At 59.3% G+C, this 21,740-nt stretch overlaps 2 protein-coding genes across 6 annotated transcripts; one reads left to right on the plus strand and one right to left on the minus strand.

Moving 5' to 3' along the window:
* Positions 1 to 3,439: 3,439 nt before the first annotated feature.
* LOC135423546 (tyrosine-protein phosphatase non-receptor type substrate 1-like) lies at positions 3,440 to 15,265 on the plus strand. Of its 4 annotated transcripts, none has more exons than XM_064673880.1 (9): positions 3,440 to 3,513; positions 3,851 to 3,980; positions 10,523 to 10,876; positions 11,084 to 11,395; positions 11,546 to 11,896; positions 12,151 to 12,249; positions 12,587 to 12,611; positions 13,004 to 13,043; positions 13,772 to 15,265. In XM_064673880.1, the coding sequence occupies exons 2-9, from the start codon at positions 3,908 to 3,910 to the stop codon at positions 14,024 to 14,026; spliced, it is 1,509 nt and encodes a 502-aa protein (XP_064529950.1). In that variant the 5' UTR covers positions 3,440 to 3,513; positions 3,851 to 3,907; the 3' UTR covers positions 14,027 to 15,265. The 4 variants fall into 4 exon arrangements, with proteins under 4 accessions (XP_064529950.1, XP_064529949.1, XP_064529952.1 ...); XM_064673881.1 differs by lacking the exon at positions 3,440 to 3,513 and adding an exon at positions 3,666 to 3,684; XM_064673879.1 differs by lacking the exon at positions 3,440 to 3,513 and having other exon boundaries at positions 3,603 to 3,980.
* A 945-nt stretch (positions 15,266 to 16,210) lies between these two features.
* On the minus strand, positions 16,211 to 20,808 carry PDYN (prodynorphin). Of its 2 annotated transcripts, none has more exons than XM_064673888.1 (3): positions 20,639 to 20,808; positions 17,678 to 17,825; positions 16,211 to 17,416 (listed from the first exon to the last, which is right to left on the minus strand). In XM_064673888.1, exons 2-3 carry the CDS (start codon positions 17,804 to 17,806, stop codon positions 16,844 to 16,846), a joined length of 702 nt encoding a protein of 233 aa, XP_064529958.1. In that variant the 5' UTR covers positions 17,807 to 17,825; positions 20,639 to 20,808; the 3' UTR covers positions 16,211 to 16,843. The 2 variants fall into 2 exon arrangements, with proteins under 2 accessions (XP_064529958.1, XP_064529957.1); XM_064673887.1 differs by lacking the exon at positions 20,639 to 20,808 and adding an exon at positions 18,511 to 18,684.
* Between the last annotated feature and the right edge of the window lie 932 nt (positions 20,809 to 21,740).

Consider the following 21,740-nt stretch of genomic DNA (forward strand, 5'->3'; position numbering starts at 1 on the left):
ATCCCATGCTGGAGTGGGGATCTTGAGGGAGAAATTCCCAGGCAGGGAACAAACTGCATTCACCTCCATTGTTTATGAAATGTGGCTCATTAACAGGCCCGGGTTTGGCTCTGCAGGGCAGGAACTGGAACCTTTTCCGTCTCCATCCCCTGTGAATCCCCTCCAGCTCAGTGAGCCACCGCTGTCCCCCAGGGGCCATTGGGGCCGGGAGAGGATCAGACAGGCAGCTGCTTAAGGGATGAAACAACAGTCTGGGCAAAACCAGTGCTGCAAGACTTTCCACTGGGATCACCCTGGCGAGGCTGTAATTGTCCCTGTTGGATGCTGATGGGTGCTGCTGCCCTGGCTGGGGGTCCTCGTGTGGGGAAGGATCCTCACCCCTTCCTGGGGAGGGGACAGATTCTGCCGCCCAGCTGGAAATGGGGGAATGCAAAAGCACGTTGAGCCTCTGGCCCCAGGTGGGAGCAGGGAGGGAGAGCAGAGCCCTGCCTTCCCAGCCACCCCCCAGCACCCAAACCTGTGGGGGTGGCTGAGCCCAGCCCAGACCCACCACACAGAGCACGTGCCTTCCCCAAACGGGTGCTGGCAGCGTGACGCGAGTTCCTTGCTGCGCCTCAAAGCTGCGAAAATCAACTTATTCTTGAAAAGCTCCCCTGGAACGCCGCCCCATCCCCGTGCTGGCTGCTGCCTGGCTCCCAGGGCCAGGGAGAGTCAGACTCTGGAATCCTCCAGGGTCTCTGGAATCCCCCCTGTGGGAGCAGTGGTTTTGAGCTGGAGCACTAAGATGCTGCAAAGCGAGCGCAGCCCGTGTGCCCGCTGGCGGCACGGAGAGCCTGGCAGTGCTGCCCACCCTGCCAAGCAGCACCACAGCCTCCTGCTCACCGTGGGTGTTCGGTGCAGAAGGATGATGGTGATGGCAGCGTTGCACTCCCGAAATTCTGCGTTCTCCTTCCATCTCGGGCGCTCAAGGAGCTGAACGCTCCTCTCGCTGAGGCTCCCTGGCTGACACGGGGCAGGTGCTGCCCTACTGGGGTGCACCCTCCAAACCCCCTGTGCTGGAGCAGGGCCCTTGCAATGCCGAGTGGAAGGGCCGTGGGCAGGAGGGGAGGCAGCTGAGCCTGCCCATATGCTTCCTAATGGGGAGCAATAGCAGCTCTTCCCGGGAAGCTCGCGCCGCACCATCTGCTCCGCGCCGTACCTTCTCTCGCAGAGCTTTTTTTAAGCTCTAACTTCCCTTCCCGAGTGCTCTGCTGCCTGTGTGCAGGCTGGCTCTGCTCTGCAATCACCTCAAAACAGGTTGTCTGAACCTTCAACACGAAGCAGGAGAACAGCCCAGACAGGCTGAAGGCAGCCAGGCCCCAGGAACTGTGCTTCCATGTAAAAATAACCAGGAAAGGTGGCTGTGAATGGCTACAGCGTGTCCCTGGCACTTCCCCTCCTGCTGGGAACCCCCTTGCCCCAAGGGTCCCTCCTTCTGGACTCGGGCCCACTAAGATGCACTGCCCATCATGGGGTAGCTGCACAAAGTGCTGCTAATCCCAGGGAATATCCTGAGTTGGAAGGGACCAACAAGGATTGAGTCCAACTCCTGGCCCTGCGCAGGGCAGCTCCAACAATCCCACCATGTGCCTGAGAGCATTGTCCAGATGCTCCTTGAGCTCTGTTAGGCTGGTGCTGTGACCATTTCCCTGGGGAGCCTGTTCAGTGCCCAACCATCCTCTGGATGAAGAACCTTTTCCTAATATCCAACCTAAACTTCCCTGACGCAGCTTCACGCTGTTCCCTTGGGTTCTGTCGCTGGTCATGAGAGAGTAGAACTCAGCACATGCCCCTCTGCTTCCTCTTGGGAGGGAACCTGTGGACTGTGGGGACGTGTCTCCATGTTCCATCCCTGTGCAAGGCAATTAACCTCATGTGCAAAAAGCCAAATCTGAGGGCTCCTCTGGGTCCCTGCTCCTTGCTCCCACTCTGGCCAGCCGTGTGAAGGGAAATGATGGTTGCACTGGGCTTCTCAGGAGCAGCACTGGCCACTGATGCTCCTCCAGTGGGAGCAGCACTGGCTGCAGCCCTTGAGTGCATCCTCCAGCTGCTGGTGGGTCCCAGAAGAAGGTGAGTGCAGATGCCTGGGGAGCTGGTCCTAGCTCCCAGCAGCGCTAAATTAAGGCTGGATGTGCCCCGTGGGCGTAGCTGGGGCCGAGGGGGAGGCTGGCGGGGCCGGGGATGCGCGGGCGGACGCTGTGCGCAGATTGATGGTGCCAAGTCACTTCAGATATCTCGGCTGTGTGTTTGTGCGAGGCTCTAAATAAAGCCGACAGCCCCGGCGGCTGCCTGGAGAGGGAGAGAGGGAGGGAGGGGGGAGCCGGCAGCCGGTCCCCCAGCACGGCACCTGGTGCTGCCCTCGGGGACCCGGCCCGGAGCGGGAGAGCGGTCGGTGTGATCTGTGCTGCTGGGGGTGCTGCGGGTGATGCTGGGTGGGCTGGGAGCTCCTGCTCTGCATAGCGTCTACCTCACCCCTGGCAGGGCAGAGGGGACAGCGGGGTGGTGCTGGGAGCTGCCAGGATTGCATCTGCATCCCAGGTACCTGTCCTGGCCTTGCTGAAGTGCCCACAGGCAGTTGTAGAAACTGTGACAGGTGCAGGCAATGGAGAATGTGTCCTTGTGCCTCCTCTGGGAAGGACTTTTTGACAGGGAGAAGCAGGGCAGTGCAGGGACACGCATCCCATGGATGCTGACACCAAAACACCCTCCTCCTCAGCCCTGTCTACCATTACAGCTGCCTTGTCCTCAGGCTCTCGCCCCTCCCTGCTGCAGGCTCCTGCTGAGGGGACATCAAGGGGATGTCCCCATGCTCCCAGTGTGCTGTGCAGGAATTTCCTCTCCCTCTCCATCCACCCTCCAACTGCCTGTGCTGCACCAGTGTCCCCCCTTTGCTCTGACCCTCGTGGGCCAAGCTGATCCATCCCTGTGACACTTGCAAAACACCACCCGTGCCTCTGCCACGGGCTTTCACGGCTCAGCCTTGGGTGGTCCCTGGACACTTCGGACCCCCAAGGCTGTGTGCTGCTTGTGCCTCTGCTACAGGCTGTCCTAGCCCAGCCCCAGGTGGTCCCCTGGGTGGTCCCTGGGTTTCGGGACCCCCGAGGCTGTGCCCCTGCACCCCAATCCCAGTGCAAGGATGCTGGGCTGTGGCCGTGCCAAAACAGTGGTCACACTGGCAGCCTGTGGAGCGTCAGAGGACCCCTGTCCCCCTCCCCGCAGCCCTGGGGCTACTGAACCGTCTTTTATCCGCTCCGGCGGAGCGGGACGGGGCACCCCGGGGCTCCTGGCGGGCGCTCCCGGGGGTCCTCTCCCAGCCCACCTTAAGGCAGCCGCACACCGGGGTGACCGGAGAACTCTGCCCCGGGGCGGGCGGGGCTGGTTTCGCCCCCGCCACCGGGGGGAAGCGGCGCTAAACCGCGGCTGCTGAGAGCCAGGAGGGGTTCTCGAGACCGGGGCCAGCCCCGTCCCTCCCCGGTACCACGGCAACGGCGGCGGGAGGCGGCGCGGCGGCGGAGGGGAGGCGGCTCCGCGCGGCACCGGGGCACGCGCCCGCCCGGGGCCCCGCCGCGGCGGCCCCGTCAGCCGAGCCGAGCCCGGCCCGGTGCCCACGGGCGGCGGCGGGGCCGCGGGTGCGGGTCCGTGTCGGTGCGTTGCGTGTGCGCTGCCCGCCCGCCGCGGAGCGGCGAGGGGGGGGAAGGAGGGGGAGCCCGGCCTCCTTCCTCATTTTGGGGCTGAGAACAGCGATTTGCTTCGCCAGCTGCAGTTCTCATTTTTTTTTAATTATTTTTTTTTCCCTACATATCAAATCCAGCCGCCGAGCCGGGCGCGGGGCCGCGCTGTGAAGCCGCGGGCTCCGCTCCCCGCACCGATGGAGCTGCATCCCCGGGATCCCGGCCGCGCCGCCTGGGCACTGCCCTGCCTGCTGCTGCTCGCCCTGCCCGGTAAGCCATGGCTCCTGCCTCCCTCCCTGATCCTGTCCTTGCCCTATTCCCCCTTTTCCCTCCCACCCTGCTCCGCTGCTCTGTCCTGTACTCCCCTTTCCCATCCTGCTTCTTTCCTCTGCTTTGCCCTGTTTTCCCTTTTTTTTCACCCTGCTCCTCTCTCCTCTGCCCTGTTTTCCCCCTTTCCCTTCCATCCAGCTTCTCTCCCTGCTTTGCCCTGTTTTCTCCCTTTCCCTCCCACCCTGCTGCCTTGCTCTGTCCTGTTCCCTGTTCCTGCCTTCCCCACGCTGCTCCTCTCCTCTGCTTTGCCCTGTTTTCCCCTTTTTTCCGCCCTGCTCCTCTCTCCTCTGCCCTGTCCCCCCCCCCCCCCTTCTCTCCCTGCCCTGTCCTCCCTTTTCCCCCATCCTCTCCTCTCCCCGCTCCCGCACACCTCCGGTACGCGACATGACGCCGTCTCTCCGCGCACGGTTGGTTTGACCTTTCCCGGGATGACCTAGAGCGCGGCGATGGCCGAGGGGCTCCCGCGGGGCCCTCGCTCGGCGGCTCCTCTCAAACCAAACTTCAAGGCAGGCAGGCAGACATTCCCCTTCCCAGCGAGACAGGGAATTCTGCAGGGGCATGAAGAGGCATGTTGTTCCCACCCATTTGAGAGCACCCCCTGCCAGCTATGGGAGAGGCAAATCTCAGCAAGCAGCCCAAATTCCCTCTTGGAGATGGTGGTGGAGCAGGCATGGGGAGGCTCTGGTGAGTGCTGCCTGTCTCCTCTGCCAGGAACTTGTTTTTCTTGCTACCCCCCTGTGGGCTCTTTCTCTACCCAACTGTTGGGCACCGAAGTGGTGGGATTGCACCATCCACGGGCACCACCCAGCGCTAGGCTACCTCGGCCTCAGGGTTCCCCAGCCCTCCCCAGGGCTCATGTCTCCACCAGTCCCTCATAAATGCTGGGGACACAGCCAGTCAGAGTGTGCCGCTCCCCATCTGTTTCCCTTCCCCTCTCGGCAGCGGGAAGTCTCTGGTTCCACCAGGAACGAAGCCCTGTGGTGGCTGCTGCTTTCAAGGATGTCTCCTTTCTAGGATGTTTCATTTTGGGTGTTAATTGCAAAGGAATCGCTCTCCTTCCTGCCAGTGGAGGGACAAGGTTCTTGGGGCAAACCTTGGGCAATACTGGTACAATTCCAGGAGCATCTTGCTGCTGAGCTTTTTGCCTGGTCTGTCCAACTCCCACCCTTCCCAGCTGGATCCCACTACAAACAGCACAGCCCAGGCTCCATGGGGGAAACCCACCTTCTCCCAAGCCCACTGGAAATATTTACCATCAAAGCTTTACTTGAACGAAGAGTTGGATGCAAACTTGGGCAGAAAGCAAATGCTTTCAACACAACACGCCTTGCTTTGAGTCGCCTGATCACAACTGAGAAGTGCTGGCCCCAAACTGAAAACTCCGGCTGCTGAGAGCCAAGAAGACTTTGGCGGTGAGTGCGACTTCCCAGTGAGAGAAAGAATGGCTCCAGCAAAGCTCCCGAGCTTAATGAAATGTGGCCTTGGAGTAAGAGCCCCGTTTTTTCAGGCCAGCCATGGGAAAAGAACCACCCTGGGGCAGAAAGCCCTGGGTTGTGGGGTGGTTCACGTCCCTCATTTCAAGTGCAAGCGTGCAGGATGGGGTTTTTTTTTCCCCCCATATGGTGAATCCCTCCTGGGCCACAGCTCAAACTAAGCTGAACTCCAGCAGAGCTGGCCCAGGCTCCTGCTGCCAGCTGCTCCAAAAGCTTCTGCAGAAGCAAAGAGGAAAGGGAAAGGTCCTGCAGGAGACCTTCCTGTAGGGCAAAGGCATTGAGATCCTGGGAAGCCAAACAGCAAAGTCCTGTTGTGAAACCTGCGCCCTGCAGAGCCCTTCCGTGTCTCCATAGAGGGTTTCAGCTGCGCTTCCCAGAGCCTCTTCCAAAGGGGAATTCTGCTTGATTCTGGGGATCTGGCTCTTGGGATGAATTTCTGCTGATGCTGGAGGAGGACAGCCTGGAAATGGTGGCTGCGTGTGAGCCGAGGCTTCCTCTGATGTCACGGATGTAAAACACAGCCTTTACTACAGCCCTCCCTGAGCGCCCCGGGATCTGCTTGGGGCTTGACAGCTATCTCTGGGGCTCTCCTTGGCTTCCCTAAACAGCAGATTCCAGGCCTTTTATAGGCAGCACCTGTTAGTTTCCGCCACTGGCAGCACTGCTGCAGGTGAAATTCCAGCAGGATTATTTTGGGGTTCTCTTGCCCATCGGCCTGTTCCTTCACTGAGTGACCGTGGGGCTTCGGATGCCGGTGACCAGCTGCACGTTGTTTCTGGAGCACACAGCCATCCCAGAGCTCCTTATCCGGCTCCTTCAGAGGAAAAAAATCTATTTTTATCGGGAAGCATCTAAGCAGCCTCTCCTGAATTAAACCCCGGCCTCTTGCAATCTGTTCAGTATCAAATACTTCAAAAGGTGGAATATAGAAAAAAATGTGTCACCGACACGGAAAACTTGCACTGCAGTGAGAACTGGGATTATTTTGCTCCCAAATTAAACTGAATAACGGGAGGGAGGAAGGCTCTGCCAGATCGAGCTCCTGCCTTTGCTCTGGGCTTGGAAGTGCTCTGGGTCTGCACTGCAAGGGTGCTCCCACCTACATGGGAACTGTCAGGTGATGCTTTTCAGGGCTCTAAAACCCTTGGCTAATTCTGGAGTGTAGGATAGAGCAGATTACAGGGTCAGAGCACCTAAATGCCCCATGATCTTGGAGGCGAGAGGATCGTGCTCCCATTCCAGGTAGTTTGAAATCCAAGTCGAAGAAAATAGTGTCATTTGGTGGCAGGTGGGAGGCAGGTTTGCCCTGAAAGAGTGAAAAATTGTGGTGTCCCATGTGCTTGTGGCATAGAGACTCCCAGCATCCCACTCCTAGTGCACAAGCCTGTTGTGAGCTGCTGGGAGGGGGCTCAGATAGGCTCCTGGTCCCGCAGTTCTTGGGGTGAGAGCCCTGAAAGGGGAAGGAGGAGGGGAGGCATCTGCTGCATGCAAGGAGAAGCTGTGTTCAGGGGGAAAGAGGAAAGGAGCTTTGGTGGAAACTTTGCATTTTCTAACTTGCCTGTTCTGGGGTTTTCTACCAACTTCCCCTTTGTGTTTTCCCATCCAGGGAGTGGGGGCATTGCTGGGTGCTGCTGCAGGGGGTTGAGATGGTTCTGAGCAGGTGGGGGCTCATCTTGGTCCTGATGTAGGGTGTTGGGTGCAGGCAAGAGGAGGAGAAGCCAGGTCTGACCGGGGACTCCTGCTCCTGGGCTGAGAGGTGTGTGTGGGTCCTGCGGAGGTGTTGCTGTGGTGGGTCATGGCTGGAGCTCGTGTCATAGATCAGCAAACCCTGAACGAGGTGGTCTGAGCAGAGATGGGGGGAGTCTCTGAAGTGATGGCTCAGAACAGAACACAGGGAAAAATACCCCAAAGCCCCATTTTAATCCTGTCCGAGAGGCTGCCTGGAGCCACGCGGTGTTTTGTGCTGTGACCAGTGAAGCCTCAGGGGCAGGCAGCCCTGCCGGCAGCGCGAAGCCCTTTGTTCCCGATTCCTCTGGGAGCAGCAGCAATCAGGAAAGCACCTCGCAGCCTGTCGCTGGACAACAGCACGCTCTGTGCTTGCTAATCCCTGGGCACAGGAGGCAGACAGGGTGCTCAAACGCCGCTGCCCGGCGAGGAGGGAACGTGGGCTGGGTGATGGGGAATGCATACAGACCATCCACATTCCTGCAAATCTGGGCTCTGGGAGAGGTGTGCCTGCTGCCTGCAGGTATAAATCCCTGTAGTCTCAGGAAGGCAGGACCCTCATGCCAAGGCAGTGGGGAGCCCGTGCTGCCCACCAGGCGTGGCAACCAGCCACGGGCAGGGCACCTGGCCACGCTCAGCTCAATGTCCCAGTGCTCACGCGGATTTTCCTCTGAGACTCATCGCTGCAAACAAGAAATGAACTTTGGGGTTGAGCAATGCCCACCCCGACCATGCTCTGGTATCAGGGGTCAGCTCTGGGGCCCCAATGTAGGCACTTCCCCAGCTCAGCCCCTCGGCACACCGCCTGCCTTGTGGGGAGATGGACAGATGGAGAGAGGGAGGATGAAGAGGAGGCACTCAGCTTGCTCAGGTTGGGCTAAGCAGGGCGGCACAGGCAATTGCCCCTGGTGCAGGGGACCCTAAAGGAGACATGGGGGGTCACCACCCCCCAGAAGTTGCTTTTACAGCAGATTGCAGAGGGGAGCAGTGAGCAACACTCCCATCACGGGGCACAGAGCCCGTGTGGTGGGGAGGGGGCCTGGCCCCCTGCTCCTGTGAGCACACACAGGGCACAGGGCCCTTGCTGTACTGCAGTGCTACCTGCTAATGGTTTTCTCAGTTTGGTGGAGTGAGCACTTGGCATTGTGACCCCCCTAGGTGCATGTTGGGGCTGGGGGATCTGTGCAGTTGTTGGCTGGGGGTGCCAATCCCCGTGCCCATGGCAGCCCAGTCCCTGCCTGCGTCACATCCTCATGTAGGGGCTCATCGAGAGGCGGATGATGTGATGGTGCTTCTGTGCTTTCAAACTTCCTCTGTGTGTTTCTCAACCGCTTCTTGTGGAAGGTCTGGGGGCAGCAGGCGATGGGGAAGCTCAGGAGATGCAGAAGTTCAGGAGATGCCACAGCAGCAGATCCGGCAGCGTGTGCCCTGTGTCAGCACCGTGCTCAGAACAAGGAGTGCACGAGGCCTCTGCTCCAGGGCTGCTCCCTGTGATTTGGGTGTCACTTGAGAAGCCCAGGGTCACCTCACAGATGGCCAGACTGCCACTGCTTGAATGCAAGACCCAGTCTCAGACTGAACAACACATCTGGACATGACACAAACCAGCTCCGTCCTTCTGTGTTTGTTTTATGGGAAAAACGTGTTCTGGTGTCAAGTGCTGCTGCCACGTTAACCCTGATGTGCCTTTGAAGGGAAACACCGAGGGCTGAAGGTTTTGGCTGGGGATGTTGTGAACTAAAAAAGCAAAAAGACTAACTGAAGAAGTCTGGAGATATTGCTTGTGGTAATTCTGACCACTGGGATCGAGTAATTCCACGCATTGAGGAACAGCAGGAACATCTGTGGGTACGGCACATACTGCTGGGAGTCAGGAGGGATTAACAGATGCCAAAAATTAGCTCTGGTCTCTGTGGGAGCCAGCTGTGGCCTGAGGAGTCAGAGCAGCTTGTCCTACAGTGGGTCCTCCTGGGAGCATCCAGCCGGAGATTGTGTCCCAAAGGCAGCTTTGGCAGGAGTCACTGCCCTGGGTTTCCCTGAAAGGAGGTTGTAGCCAAGTTGGGGTCATTCTTCTCTCCTGAGTAACAAGTGACAGCTCAGGAGGAGATGGCTCCAAGTTGCACCAGTGGAGGTTTAGTTTGGATACTGGGGAAAATTTTTTCACTAAAAGGGTGGTCAAACCCTGGCACAGGCTGCCCAGGGCAGTAGTGGGGTGGGTCACTATCCCTGAAGGGATTTAAAAGACATGGAGATGATGCACTTGGGGATATGGTTTAGTCATGGGCTTGGTAGTGCTCCATTAATGGTTGTACTCAGTGATCTTAGAGGACTTTTCCAACCTAAGGGATTCTGTGATTCCATGATTCTGGTATGAGGGATGTGGGGTGCTGGTCCATGTGCTCTCCACACTGCTCAGTGTTACCTTCTCAAAGGCAACAGTCTCTGTGTGACCATGACACCAGTTCTGGGTGCCACTGCCAGCTCTGGGGCTGCAGTGGTGAGCCCTGTTGTCAGCAGGTGGATCTAACTGGTTTCCTCGCTTCTTTCCCCATGTGGCTTAAAAATGTTGTGACCAGTTTTGAAATCTTACCGAATTTGTTTGCAATAACTCTACTGGCATGGGAAGCACTGACAAAATTAACCCCTGGGTAACCCATGGATGTGTAGTGGAGATCACCTGGGACGTGTCTGTCTGCGAGAGGTGAGGCGCGGGCAGCTGGATTAGGGAGCATTGGTGTGGAGATGCTCTGAGATGGCTCCTTGCGGTTGATGCTGAGCAGGAATGGTGCCTGCTTGGCTGGCACTGGTGATGGGGGTGGCTGTGCTCCACTGGCATCACCAGGGCTGGGATTCCATACAGAAATGGGACAGATTCAGGGCAGAAAACACGGTGTCACACCAGTGAGGGGCACTCTTTGGAGTGCCTTGTTTTGTGCCCTTGTTTCTCCTGGCTGACAAAGCCAGGTGGCCGTGGGAGGCAGCCCAGAGGCGTGGGCAGCTGGGATTTGCTCCATGATTTAGCCAAACAGAGCATGGCAGGCACTCACGGAGCAAAGCTTCATTCGGCTCTGCTGCTGAGCACTGTGGGCACAGCACTGTGCCCATAACCACACCCTCTGCCCTGGGCTCCCTGGCATGGGGACAGCCCCATGACCCATGGTCCCTGCTAACACAGCGGGGTGCTCAGCATGTCCCAGGACTGGGAGAACAATGGGGCATCTGGATGTGCAGTGCCAGCTGAGACTCGGTCTGGTTTTTCCCCAGGTGCAGGTGCCCAGGGGGGTCAGGACTTCAAGCTGCACCAGCCCCAGGACAAAGTGTCGGTGAAAGCAGGGGAGACGCTCACCCTGAACTGCACCATCTCTGGATCCAGTGAAATTGGTCCTGTGAAGTGGCTGAAGGGCTGGGGCAGTGGGAACAGGACCATCTATGCGGACACGGGCTCTGCTCCCCGTGTGACAAGAGCAGTGAACGGGACAGACACAGACTTCACCATCCACATCAGGGATGTTCAGCCCGAGGATGTCGGCACCTATTACTGTGTGAAATTCACCAAGTCCCTGAGTGGTGGGGATGTGGTGTTTCGGCGTGGAACTGGCACAGAGGTGTCTGTGCTTGGTGAGTGAGGGATCCCAGAGCAGCTCCTGGGGGGAGCCAGCCCAGCCCAGCCCAGTGGGCTCCGCTCAGGGTGAGCAGGGATGGGGAGGGGGCTTTGGGGGCTGGTCCCAGGAGAGGATGCCATGGGGTATCCCTATGGCCCACTCCCTGCAAACCTGAGGCTGGGCAGGGGGACAGAGTCTGACAGCCCTGTGCTTCTCCCCACAGCCCAACCCTCCCCCCCGATCGTGTCTGGGCCCAACCAGAGAGCGGGGCCGGGGCAATCGGTGGCTTTCAACTGCACGGCTGGAGGGTTCTTTCCCAAAGACATCGGCGTGAAATGGTTCAAGGACAGGGCCCCCATCTCATCTCAGCTGCCCCAGGTCACTGAATGGCGGGAGAAATCCTACAACATGTCCAGCAGTGTGACAGTGGTCCTAGGGGAGGGTGACGTCCCCTCACGGCTCATCTGTGAGGTGCAGCACTCCGCATCACAGACCCTGCTGCGGGGGATGTACCAGCTCAACAGAGTCCTGAGAGGTGAGGGCTGGGGCATTTGTGCTGGGGTGTCCTGCTCCTGTGGGGCTGGGGGTCCTGGAGTGGGTACAGTGGGTCATGGGGTGAGGACAGGGCACCCTGCGGGCAGCAGAGCCAGGGATGTCAGACACCAGGCGCTGCCTCTCTTCCCAGTTTCCCCCAGTGTGGATGTGAGCCCTGACCAGATGAGCCCCATTGAGCTGAACAAGACCGTGAAATTCACCTGCCACGTGAAGGGCTTTTACCCAGCAAATGTGGCTGTTTCCTGGCTGGAGAACGGGATGAAGATGAAGGTGCAGAACGACTCCCGGCCATCGCTGTTGCGCCAGGGCTTGTTGGAGCTGAGGAGCCAGGTGGAGGTGCAAGCGACAGAGGAGAGGAATGGGTCCGTGTTCACCTGCCTGGTGGTACATGATGGTCAGGCCCCTGTCAACCAGTCAGCCATCCTGTGGATCGCCAGCCCGGATGAGAAGGGACCAAGCAAGTGGTCCCAGATAAACAGTGGTGCGTCAAAGCTGGGTGGGGTGCCTGCCAGGGTGGCTGTATGGTGTAACCCCCTGAGAAAGCTCAAAGTCCCATCAAAATCTGGTTGAAGGACCAAATCTCTGTACCGGGGGGATGGAGGGTGTGATAGTGGCCGGCATCGAGCTGTCCTCCTTGGGGCTTCATGTGTAACTGGGCCAACCCCACCTGTGAGTCTGCAGGGACTGGTGGTACCAGGTTCTTGTGCCGTGGTGACCTTTTCATTGATGTTTCAGGCAATTTGCTCATCTATGTTGTGGTGGCCGTGGTCTGCTTGGTGCTGGCCCTGCTGGTGGCTGCAATTCTGTACCTCATCCGGACAAAGCAGATCAAGGGTAAGGGAGCTGAGTGTGTGGCAGGGAGGCAGCTGTTCCCAAGCTCCTCCTTTCTCTCTCTCATATTAGTGCTTGGACAATTCCTGGTGGCTCCTGCCCAGTGGGATGACGGATAGAGGTGACCTGGCTATTTGCAGGCAGCAGAGAAAGCTCTGCTTGGTCTGACCCCTGCCCTCTCCTGCAGGGAATGGAGTGAAACTCCAGGGAAATGTAGGCACTTGCCTCTGAGAAGAGATGTGTCCTTGCCCTTGTAGCAGTCTCTGCTCCATGCCTAGGGAAATGTGGGAAGTTATGTTGTTTCCTGGATTATTTCTTTCCTAAACTACTTTTCTTCCAGCAGGTAAAAGCTCACCAACTGCCAGGTGAGTGCAGATCTCCTCTAGTCACTGGGTATCCTGTGGGCACTCCAACCGGGACACCTCTAGCCACAGAGTCCCTCAGGATTGGGACAGAGCTGGATCCCCAAAACTTGTGAAAGGGAAGGCAGGAGCATGGGCTCTGCCCATCTCCCTGGCTGGGGTTCTGCCCCCATGGTGATTTTTGGCTTGTGCTGGGGCTGAGCAGGCATGTGGGAGCTGGTCTCTGGCCAGCAGAGAGGCAGCTGGACCAGCACGTGAGCAAACACTCAGGACCCATCCTACTGGGTGCAGCTGCAAGGTCCTCAGTTTGCATCTGACCTTCCCAGCTGCTCCATCACCAGGGAAGAGGCAACAAGGCACTCAGTCTGTCTGTCTGGTTTTTTTCCCCCTTCCAGGTTACATGAACCGGAGAAGAGCAGCGAGGCCACGATGCAGGTGGGTCCATTCACTCTGGGACTGTGGAGGGAGAGTGGCTGAGAGACACTGGAGATGGGAGTGGAGGGTGGTGGTTCCCCTGTGAAACATCTCAGTGTCTCCAGTGGAGGGTGGTGGTTCCCCAGTGAAACCTCTTGGTGTCTCCACACTGTGGCTGGAGATGGAAGAGAAGCTGCCCCAGGAATGGGGTAGCCAATTCCCAGCATCTTTCCTGCCTTCGCCCTCCCTCCTCCTCCCAGTAAAGTCTGGGTTTGTGCTGCCTGGAGAACCAGCTGTGCGATAGCCAGCCAGGCTATTTGTGGAGTTATTTTGCATTTGGTGACGCAGCTGCGAGCTAAATCGTGATCAGCAGCAATCGGTCCATCCCACCCAGGCTCTGCCAGCTCCCTCGTGGGCATCGCTGGGCAGGCTGGCCCTGCTGGGACAGGGTGATGGAGTGGCTTCAGTGGTGGCTCTGGCATTGTGGCAGTGGCTCTGAAGCCCATTCCTACCAGGGCAGGGTGACAGGGTGGCTCATGATTTGAAGCTGTAGCATGGGGTAGGGCATGGCTGCAGGATGGTGGCTGCTGGCATTGTTCCCCCGGTACAAGCAGGGGGACTGAGGTGTCCCGAGACAAACTGCAGCGGGATTGATTTCAGCATGGAGCTGTGGGTTGGTGAGTGGGTGGTGGGTACAGGGAGGTCTTTGCTTGTCCTCCCAGAAGAGGAACTCTTGGTGTCTCGCCCAGGAATCCGACCCCAACAACCTGACCTATGCAGACCTGAACTTCGACAAGGAGAGGAAGACCATCCGCCGCATGGTGGAGATGGGCCAGCAGTCGGAGTACGCCTGCATCCAGACCAGCCAGGCACCCAACGGTGACGACAACCTCACCTACGCTGACCTGGACATGGTGCACCTCAGCAAGGCACCCAAGCGGCCGGCCCCGCGTCCCGAGGAGGCCAGCTCCGAGTATGCCAGCGTCCAGATCCCCAGGAAGTGAGCAGTGGCTGCTGGGACCCCCTGTCCCGTGGGGGGCAGCTCTGCTCCTCCCCGGGAGGGTTCTCTTGGAAGCACTGGGAGTGATGTGAAGATGTGCTGCGGTACCTGTGTTTTAGGATGGAAGTGGAGCCCACAATACTGTGGAGGGTCATCTCCCATCCACAGAGACTTGATTTTTGGGGCCAGCTTGGTCTTAGGGCTGCCCACTCCATCCCCTCAGGATCCCCCCTGGGGGTTGCTCAGCCTCAGTGTGCCGGGTTTGCCCACGAGCGGGTTCAGCCAGCGGAGCAGCAGCTCCTTGGGAAGCTCCAGCTGGGCTGAGGGGAGAGGTACAGTGCCTCCACACCAGCTCTCATGGGGATGCCACTGCCTGGCCCACGGCTCCCCGGGACCAGCAGGGCCCCCCACACTGCCTTCTGGGGCTCTGCCACCACGCCTGGACACCACACTCTGGCTTTAAAGGAAGGACCGAAGTGTCCGCCTCTCTTCCCAAGTGTCCCTTCTGCGGGACCTCGGTCTCGCCCCAAGGCCAAGAGGCTGGAAGGCCATTGAGCCGAGCCCCCACCCTGCTGTCCAGGGGGGCTCCAGGTCTGGCTCCCCAGCACCAAGTATCCTTCTCATCATCATCATCTTCCTCTGCACAGCCTTGCCCTGCACCGGGACCCACCAGCACTGCCCCAGGCTTGTACAAAGCGTGCGGGGTCCCCCCAGCCTGGCTCCCCCCCCGGGAGCTCCCCGCAGGTACCACATAACATGTTTTGACTGTTTGATATGTAACTGTTAATTTTTAGAGCTGAACCCCCCAATGTTTTTGTGTTGTACGTGGGTGTACTGCTGTGTACTTAACACTAGAATAAGATGTGCGAGATTAAGACCGAGGCCTCAGTAAAAAGACCCTCCAACCCCTACAGAGTTTATAAGAGACTTACATGCCCCAACCCCCAGCTCTGTTTTGGGGGCCAGGCAGGCTCCCCCCAGGCCACTCGTGGGGACAAATGTCTTCCATGTGCCCCCTCTCTGGGCCAACATGCAGGGTCTTGCCCTGTGTTGGCTCCTGCAGCAGAGGAAATGTGTGGGGCTGCCCCCCTGGCTGCTGGCAGGGGGCTGGGGGAAGCTGGGGGTGCTTTGGGAGCGATGTGACTGCTTGTACAGACTTTTTTTTGTTTGTTTCTTTTTTTTTTTCTTTTTGCTTGCAAGATATTTTTATAATAAAAGTGAAAAGTCCTGTGCTGCTCCTGCACATCAGCGTGTCCCTGTGCTCAGGGAGGCCACCTTGTCACCTGCACTGGGCGTGCAGGGTGGGGTTGGGGGTCTGTGTGTCCTGCAGCAAAAAGGAAAGGGAGGGGGTTTATCCTGCACAGCCCTGCAATGTGCTGTGGAAAGAGGAAGGCAGGAGGCTGAGCCTGGGATTGGAGCTCTTGTGCTGGTGCTCCCCTGGGCAGCATGAGGGAGGGCAGCAGTGGACATGGGCAAGGACTGGTCAGGGTCTGGCCCTGCTGCATCTTTAGGTGCCCCCTGTTCTCTGGGAGCTGAACTGGAGCTGGGGTGCCCAAACTGGGGTGCAGGCAGGGCTGGGTGCTGGCTGCAACCTGTGCTGTGGGTGAGCTGAGCATGCCAGTGCTCTGCAGTGACCTCCTCCCTTTCCCACCCTGGAGCTGGCAGCCTGGCCATGTCTGGGACACAAAATGTGTCTCACGGGAGCCAGGAACTGTAGTGTGAGGTTATGAAGAAGTTCAAAAGGGAAGTTGCTGCCCAGATTGGGCTTCCTCAGTACTGTGCTGCTGCTGGTGGGGTCACACGTGAGCACTATAGGGGCAGTGTGCCCACTCCCCTTGGCATGACTGCCTTTGCTGGAGCAGCAGCCATGATTCCCAAGGGAGCCTCCCCTGAGTGCTGCTGCAGGAGGTACCCTGCCAGCACCCTGCATGCCCCTACACCATGCTGAGCATGCCTGCCCTGCCCTTGCTCAGCTGGGGTGCCCTGTCACCCCCAGGACATGGCTCCAAGAGTGCATGGGGTCCCACGTTCCCTTTGACACCCATGGCACAGGAAGGGGACCACTGTGTGCTGCCTGCAGGTCTCGCAGGTGGCACCACTGACACCCAGCCCAGCCCCAAACCTGGGGGGTCCCTTCATGCCAAGGGCTTGCTCTGCCCCATGGAGAATGCCCAGCACCCGGTGTGGCTTCGGCTTCATTGGCATCTGCCTTTTATTGACTGCAGGGGGAGTTGGGTATCGGGATGTGGGGCTGGCCCTGCCTCTGGGGTTGTTCTTGGAGGGGCAGCCCAGGGGCACCAGGAGGGCGCTGGGATGGGTGGGACACGGTGAGCATCTCGGGGAGGGGAGTCAGGGTTGGGTTCAGCACCGCTTGAGCACCCGGTGACAGGGCTGTGGTGCCACCAGCCACCTCTGCCCACGGCCATGGGAGCTACCTCCCTGATCCTTCCTGGAGCTCAGAGGCCGCTGCCCTGTACATCAGCTATGATGATTTCCAGACCCTGCTGCTACACTTTAGCAGCCACAGGAGAACGGAGGATACATGTTTCCAGCAGTTTGCCCCCAGGAGCTCTAGGGCTGGACCACGGCCGCACCGCCAGCAACCAGAGGGGTGGCACTGTCCCCTCCATGCACAGAGTTCCTAAGGGATGGGCAGGTGAACCAGAGAGGGACAACTGGGGATGGGACCCATGGTTCACTGGGGGAATGAGGCGGGGATGACACCAGCCACGCGGGGCTGGGCAGGGGACGGGGCTGGGGACGACGGAGCAGTCGGGGCTGGCAGCGTGAGGACTGTGGTGCTGTCGTCCCACGCCTGGCTCTATAGGTCCAAGACCTCCCCTGAGTAGGCGCTGGGGTCCTCCTCAGACCGCGTGATCACCTTGAACTGCCGCCGCAGGAAGCCCCCGTAGCGCTTCTGATTGTCCCACTTGAGCTTGGGCCGGATGCGGCGCATGAAGCCGCCGTAACGCTTGTGCAGCTGCGCCAGCTCCTGCCCCTCGGGCCCGGCACTTGTGGGCTCCTCGCTCCCCTCACCTGCTGGCCCCAGCCCCAGGTAGTCCTCGGGGGCTGCCCGCTCCTCTGGCTTGTGGCCGAAGCCCACGAACTTCTTGGTGAGGCCGCCCTTGCTGTGGGCGTTCTCGCGGAGCAGGGACAGCAGCTTCCCCTTGGACATCTTCTTCATGAAGCCCCCGTAGCGCTTGGCCAGTGCCAGTGGCTGCTCCCCGGGACCCAACTCCTGCTCCAGCTCTGCCTCGTTCTCCTCCACCTCCGGTGGTGACGGGTCTGTCCCTTCAACCAGGGCCACCAGCGGGGCCAGGAGTGCCAGTGCCTTCCTGCACATCTCCCACTCGGGGCCGGGTGGCAAGGAGCCCTGGCATTCCCACAGGCACATCTGCAAAATAGCAGCCACAGAGGCCCCAGGTACTCAGGGTGACCTTCCACCCCACCTTCTTTCCACCCCACCCTGGGGATGCCCCCACCCCAAGCCCAGGGGTCCATGCCCACCATGCTGCACAGCTCAGTGAGGAGCCAAAACTTGCACATCCCCAGCACCCCGGGGTGCCTATGACCACCCCCCCAGGTGCCACCATGCACCCACAACACCCCATTGCCATGACCACCCCGCTCACATCTGCACAGGGCCAGCACTCACCAGGGGCCGGACGCTGCTCTCGGTGCCATGGGTCTGGGCCGCGCAGAGGGAACACTGGGTGACACAGTCAGCAGATGCCACCGCAGCCAGGGACAGGCAGAGTGCCAGTGCCAGTGCCCACCGTGCCATCTCGCCCTGCAACCACTGCCTGGGGAAGGGGAGACAGCACAGAGCCCATCATCCTCCCTGTGCTGGCTCTGGGAGACCCACCACTGCTCTGTGGGCTCCAGGCACCCACCACCTCCACCTGTGAGCTGCTCCTGGGGACACGCACAGGGACCTGTGCCTGTGCCCCTCTCTGAGGGAGTTACCTCCAGGCACTGCTCTTGGGTTCCATGCCAGGAGAGAGGGGACAGGAGTGACTGGCAAGGACACTACAGGATGCAATCCCTTATCCCTGCCTGGTTCCTGGCACAAGCCCTGAGGCACAGCCAGGCCCTCAGGGCCACCAAGGTCACTGGGGGGCAGAGCCACCATCGCATCCGACTCCATCCCCTCTCTCCTCTCTATCCCTCTTATCATAACATTAGAAAGAAAAGTGCCTTTTTTCTCTAGTGCTGTGTTTCTCTGTGATACTGCGATTGCCACATCTGTGTGGTGTGGAGGGATGAATCACCAGCTCTTCCCCTTGGCCTTGGGGAATAGAACCACAGCAACTGGAGCCGTGGTGGGAAGGAGATGGGGTGATGCCATCACCCAGTACGGACTCACCCCAGGCTGCTGTACCCCACACCAGTGCAGCCTCATCTCTCCTCCCTCCCACCCACCAACTCTGCTGGGCTGGTGCATCAGGAGGGAGGGGGGAAAAATCCAGATTTTGGCTTCAAGCCTACCTGCAAGCCCTGATTGCTGTCCTGCAGCCGCCTGGGAGCTGTGACGGAGCCTCTGGCATCCGTGGATGAGGCCAGGGAGGGCTGAGAGAGAGGCTCAGCTGAGAGAGGGGCTCTCCAGGTGGCAGTGCTCAGCCAGACCCTGGATGAGGCTGGAGGGGCCGGTGCCAACCCCTGCTCAGGATCACGGTGCCACCAGGACCACGATGGCCCCGGGAGTAAGAGCCAACCCCAAAGGGGTGTGCTGGCTGCAAACCCCTGCCTGCCTCCGTGGCTGCTTTTATCTGGGGTGGGAAGGCATGACCCAGAGGGATCTGTTACACATTAATGACGCATATTAGAGACTATTGTGTTCTCCAGCAGTAGCTGCTAATGTACTGTAATTGGTACTGATGAAGAAATGTTAATGCCACAGTATTAATTCACGCTAGATTAAAATTTAATTTGAATTATCTGCACCATCGTGTGTCGAGCTGTCTGCATTCCTCGGCTGCGCTGCCACCGGCTCCGTGCATCCCCCCAGTGCCCTGGCAGCAGGGCAGGGACCACAATGAGCATGGTGGGACCTCACCCAGCCCTCACTGCGGAGACACAGGGACGGTCCCCTTTTGCCTCGGAGCCACAGAGACAGCACCGAGGAGTGAGGACCTGCCGGCCGCACAGGTAGGTGCCAGCTGCAGCACCGGGAGGAATGAAGCTCCCAAAAATAGCTACCAGCTGCTTCCCAGCAGCCCCACTGGGAACACTTTTTTCCCCTTTTTTTCCACCTGCTTCCCCTCCCTTGCCCTGCCGTGCTCCTCTGCTGCCGATGTGGGTGACGCCAGAGTAGCGGGAATGTTCACTCCGTGCCGGGAACAAGCTGCCGGTGAGAGTGGCACTGCACAGCTCAGTCCCCTGGCACTCTGAACACGGTGTGTCCCATCCCTGTCCTGCTGCTGCAGAAGGAGGATTTCATGGCACTCAGGGGAGCTGCAGCTCTCCGGGCACAGCGTGTCCAAGGACACCCCGAGACACCCCACAGCAAATGTACCGTGTCCAGGTGGGTCCAGGCAGTCCTCTGCCTGCTCCTGAGGATGGGAGGGGGGACTGGAAAAATGGGAGCAGGAAAACAGGAGGAAAACAAAGGGCTTTGGACAATAGAGAAAAGAAGCAGCAGGGGGGGAAGAAGCAAAAAGAACACAAAGGGAGGAAGAAGAAAAGCAGAGTTCCAGCTCAATCCTGCGTTACCTGGAGGAGCCCAAGGCTCCGGAGCCACCCCTCCTGCAGGAACACCTCATCAGGATTGTGGCAGGGTCTGGAAATGCCAGCGTTGGGTCCCAGCCACTGTGGCCACTCTCTGTTCTACCTGTGCCAGGTGCCTGCCAGGATCCTCTCCTGCCCTGCCCCATTTCCACTTGAGTCTCCAGAGCTCAGGCTTTGCTTGTGTTTGAAAAGCCACAAACTGCATCCATCCACTCCAGGGGCCAGTTATAGACCTCGTGACCCAAGGAAGGATGGGGAATCAGGATGGAGTGTGCCAAGCAGCAGACACCAACCCTCTCTTGATTAACCTGTGATTATTCCTAATGAGGGAAACGAACAGCAACCCCAGACTGACCAGATCCCTCCTCCCACACAGGTCTAACTACGCAGGTTTGGACCCTGCAGGTATTCCTAGTGGAGAAGAAGAATCAACCTTCCAGCTGTTCCTTTCCTCACTGCAAAAATTTACCTGGCTTCTCAAAAAAGCTGGTAACTTTTGGAACAGAATCGCTCAAAACCCGCTGCTGTGGCCACCACTGCTGCTTAAGCCAAGCAGTGGGGAGAAAGAAATGCCCCATCCTCTCTCCCTGCTCCCTTTGCCCCTCTGAGCCCTGGGTGACCCTGCTGCCAGTGTGGCAGACATGGCATCAGCATGGAAATCAACCCCAGCAGAGCTCTGGACAGTGGTTCATGGGCTATGAAAAACCACTTGAAGAGGAGCACCTGCAGCCAGGTGGGAGCCCCTTCAAAATAACACAAGCCCAACCACGAGCTGCTCTTAGCACTGCAGCTCAGGGTGTGTTTTTAAACAGCCACTTTTAGGGGAGCAGGAGCGATCCCCAGCTGTGCCCATGCCATGGGAGCAGGATGACAACCCCAATAGACCTACCTGTGCTGCTCCCCGTCCCGCCGAGCACCCACTTCGCCAAGTCAGGACAGGTCGTGGGTGATGGGTGTCCCTCCACGGGCGTCAGGCTGAGCCAGACATCGGTGGCAGTGGCAAGGCCACACTGGCGAGTGGCCCCACGGTGCTGCCCGGGTTGCCAACCGGACTCGCCGTCCGCTGGCTCCCACCCCGCTTTTATGGCCACGGAGTCTCCTCCTGCGGCGGGGCCCGGCTGTGCGCGGCGGCAGAGCCAATCGGGGCGAGGGAAGCTGTGAATAATCAGCCCCGCAGCATCCCCACCACCTCCCGAGCTCGCTCGCCTGCACCGCCGAGGCCTCCCCGCAGCCGCCCGGCCGCTCCTGGGGCCGGGGTGCACGTCCCACCGCGGCGGCTGCATCACTCGGGGACCTCCGTCGGGGCCAGCCTTTGGTCCTCGGGGCCAAAACGCGTGCCCTGAACAAGGGAGGCGGCTGGGGACCGGGATGGGGTCCATCGTCTCCCACAGCTGTGTGCCAGAGGAGTTTGGCTGCTGGGGATGTGAATCCCCTTGGCCACCAAATTCAAATCCTGCCCAAGAAGGATGAGAGAGTGAAGCCCTCTGACCTCCTCCTACCCCACTCCCCAGGCTGGGAAGAGGCACTGTTCCATGGAGATGCCAGGGAGAGGAGTGAACACATTCAAAGCTGCTGGAAAGGGAGAGAGGGTCTTCATGCCCTAGGAAAGGCTGGATGCCCCCAACCCACCCAGCCTGGCTGCCGTTGGGCGAAAAAATCCTCACATGGAAACCTCCCATCTCTACAAAATCAAGGCTCAGACCCCACTGAGCTTCCCCCCAAGTCCACATCCCCCACACCCCTCCTCATGGGAGCAAATCCAGAGATGAGCTGAAGGGGCAGGGGGAGCTGTGTGGGGCGGCAGAGACACCCCACTTTCCCTGCTCAGCCCTCATTCCTGTTCTCTCACACTTCCAAGTCTGATTTGGTGGTGAGGGAGGGTAGCACTGGGCAATGACAGGCACACCCTGAGCCCGTGCACCACTGTCCCACTGCACCGTGTCACAACACAGGTGTGGGATGGGGGTCCATGGCACAGACCCTGTGAGGCC

Source organism: Pseudopipra pipra, chromosome 17 (genome assembly GCF_036250125.1).
Source record: "Pseudopipra pipra isolate bDixPip1 chromosome 17, bDixPip1.hap1, whole genome shotgun sequence".
In the NCBI taxonomy this organism is placed as follows: domain Eukaryota; kingdom Metazoa; phylum Chordata; class Aves; order Passeriformes; family Pipridae; genus Pseudopipra; species Pseudopipra pipra.

Bases quoted from the DNA above. Each gene is read 5' to 3' on its own strand.
- LOC135423546 (XM_064673880.1), top strand. From the start codon at position 3,908: ATGGAGCTGCATCCCCGGGATCCCGGCCGCGCCGCCTGGGCACTGCCC. The intron at 12,250-12,586 runs GTAAGGGAGCTG...CTTTTCTTCCAG, and splicing joins CCGGACAAAGCAGATCAAGG to CAGGTAAAAGCTCACCAACT. The intron at 13,044-13,771 runs GTGGGTCCATTC...TGTCTCGCCCAG, and splicing joins GCAGCGAGGCCACGATGCAG to GAATCCGACCCCAACAACCT.
- PDYN (XM_064673887.1), bottom strand. From the start codon at position 18,569: ATGCCAGAGGCTCCGTCACAGCTCCCAGGCGGCTGCAGGACAGCAATC. The intron at 17,826-18,510 runs GTAGGCTTGAAG...CCCCTTCCCCAG, and splicing joins ACAGCAATCAGGGCTTGCAG to GCAGTGGTTGCAGGGCGAGA. The intron at 17,417-17,677 runs GTGAGTGCTGGC...GCTATTTTGCAG, and splicing joins AGAGCAGCGTCCGGCCCCTG to ATGTGCCTGTGGGAATGCCA.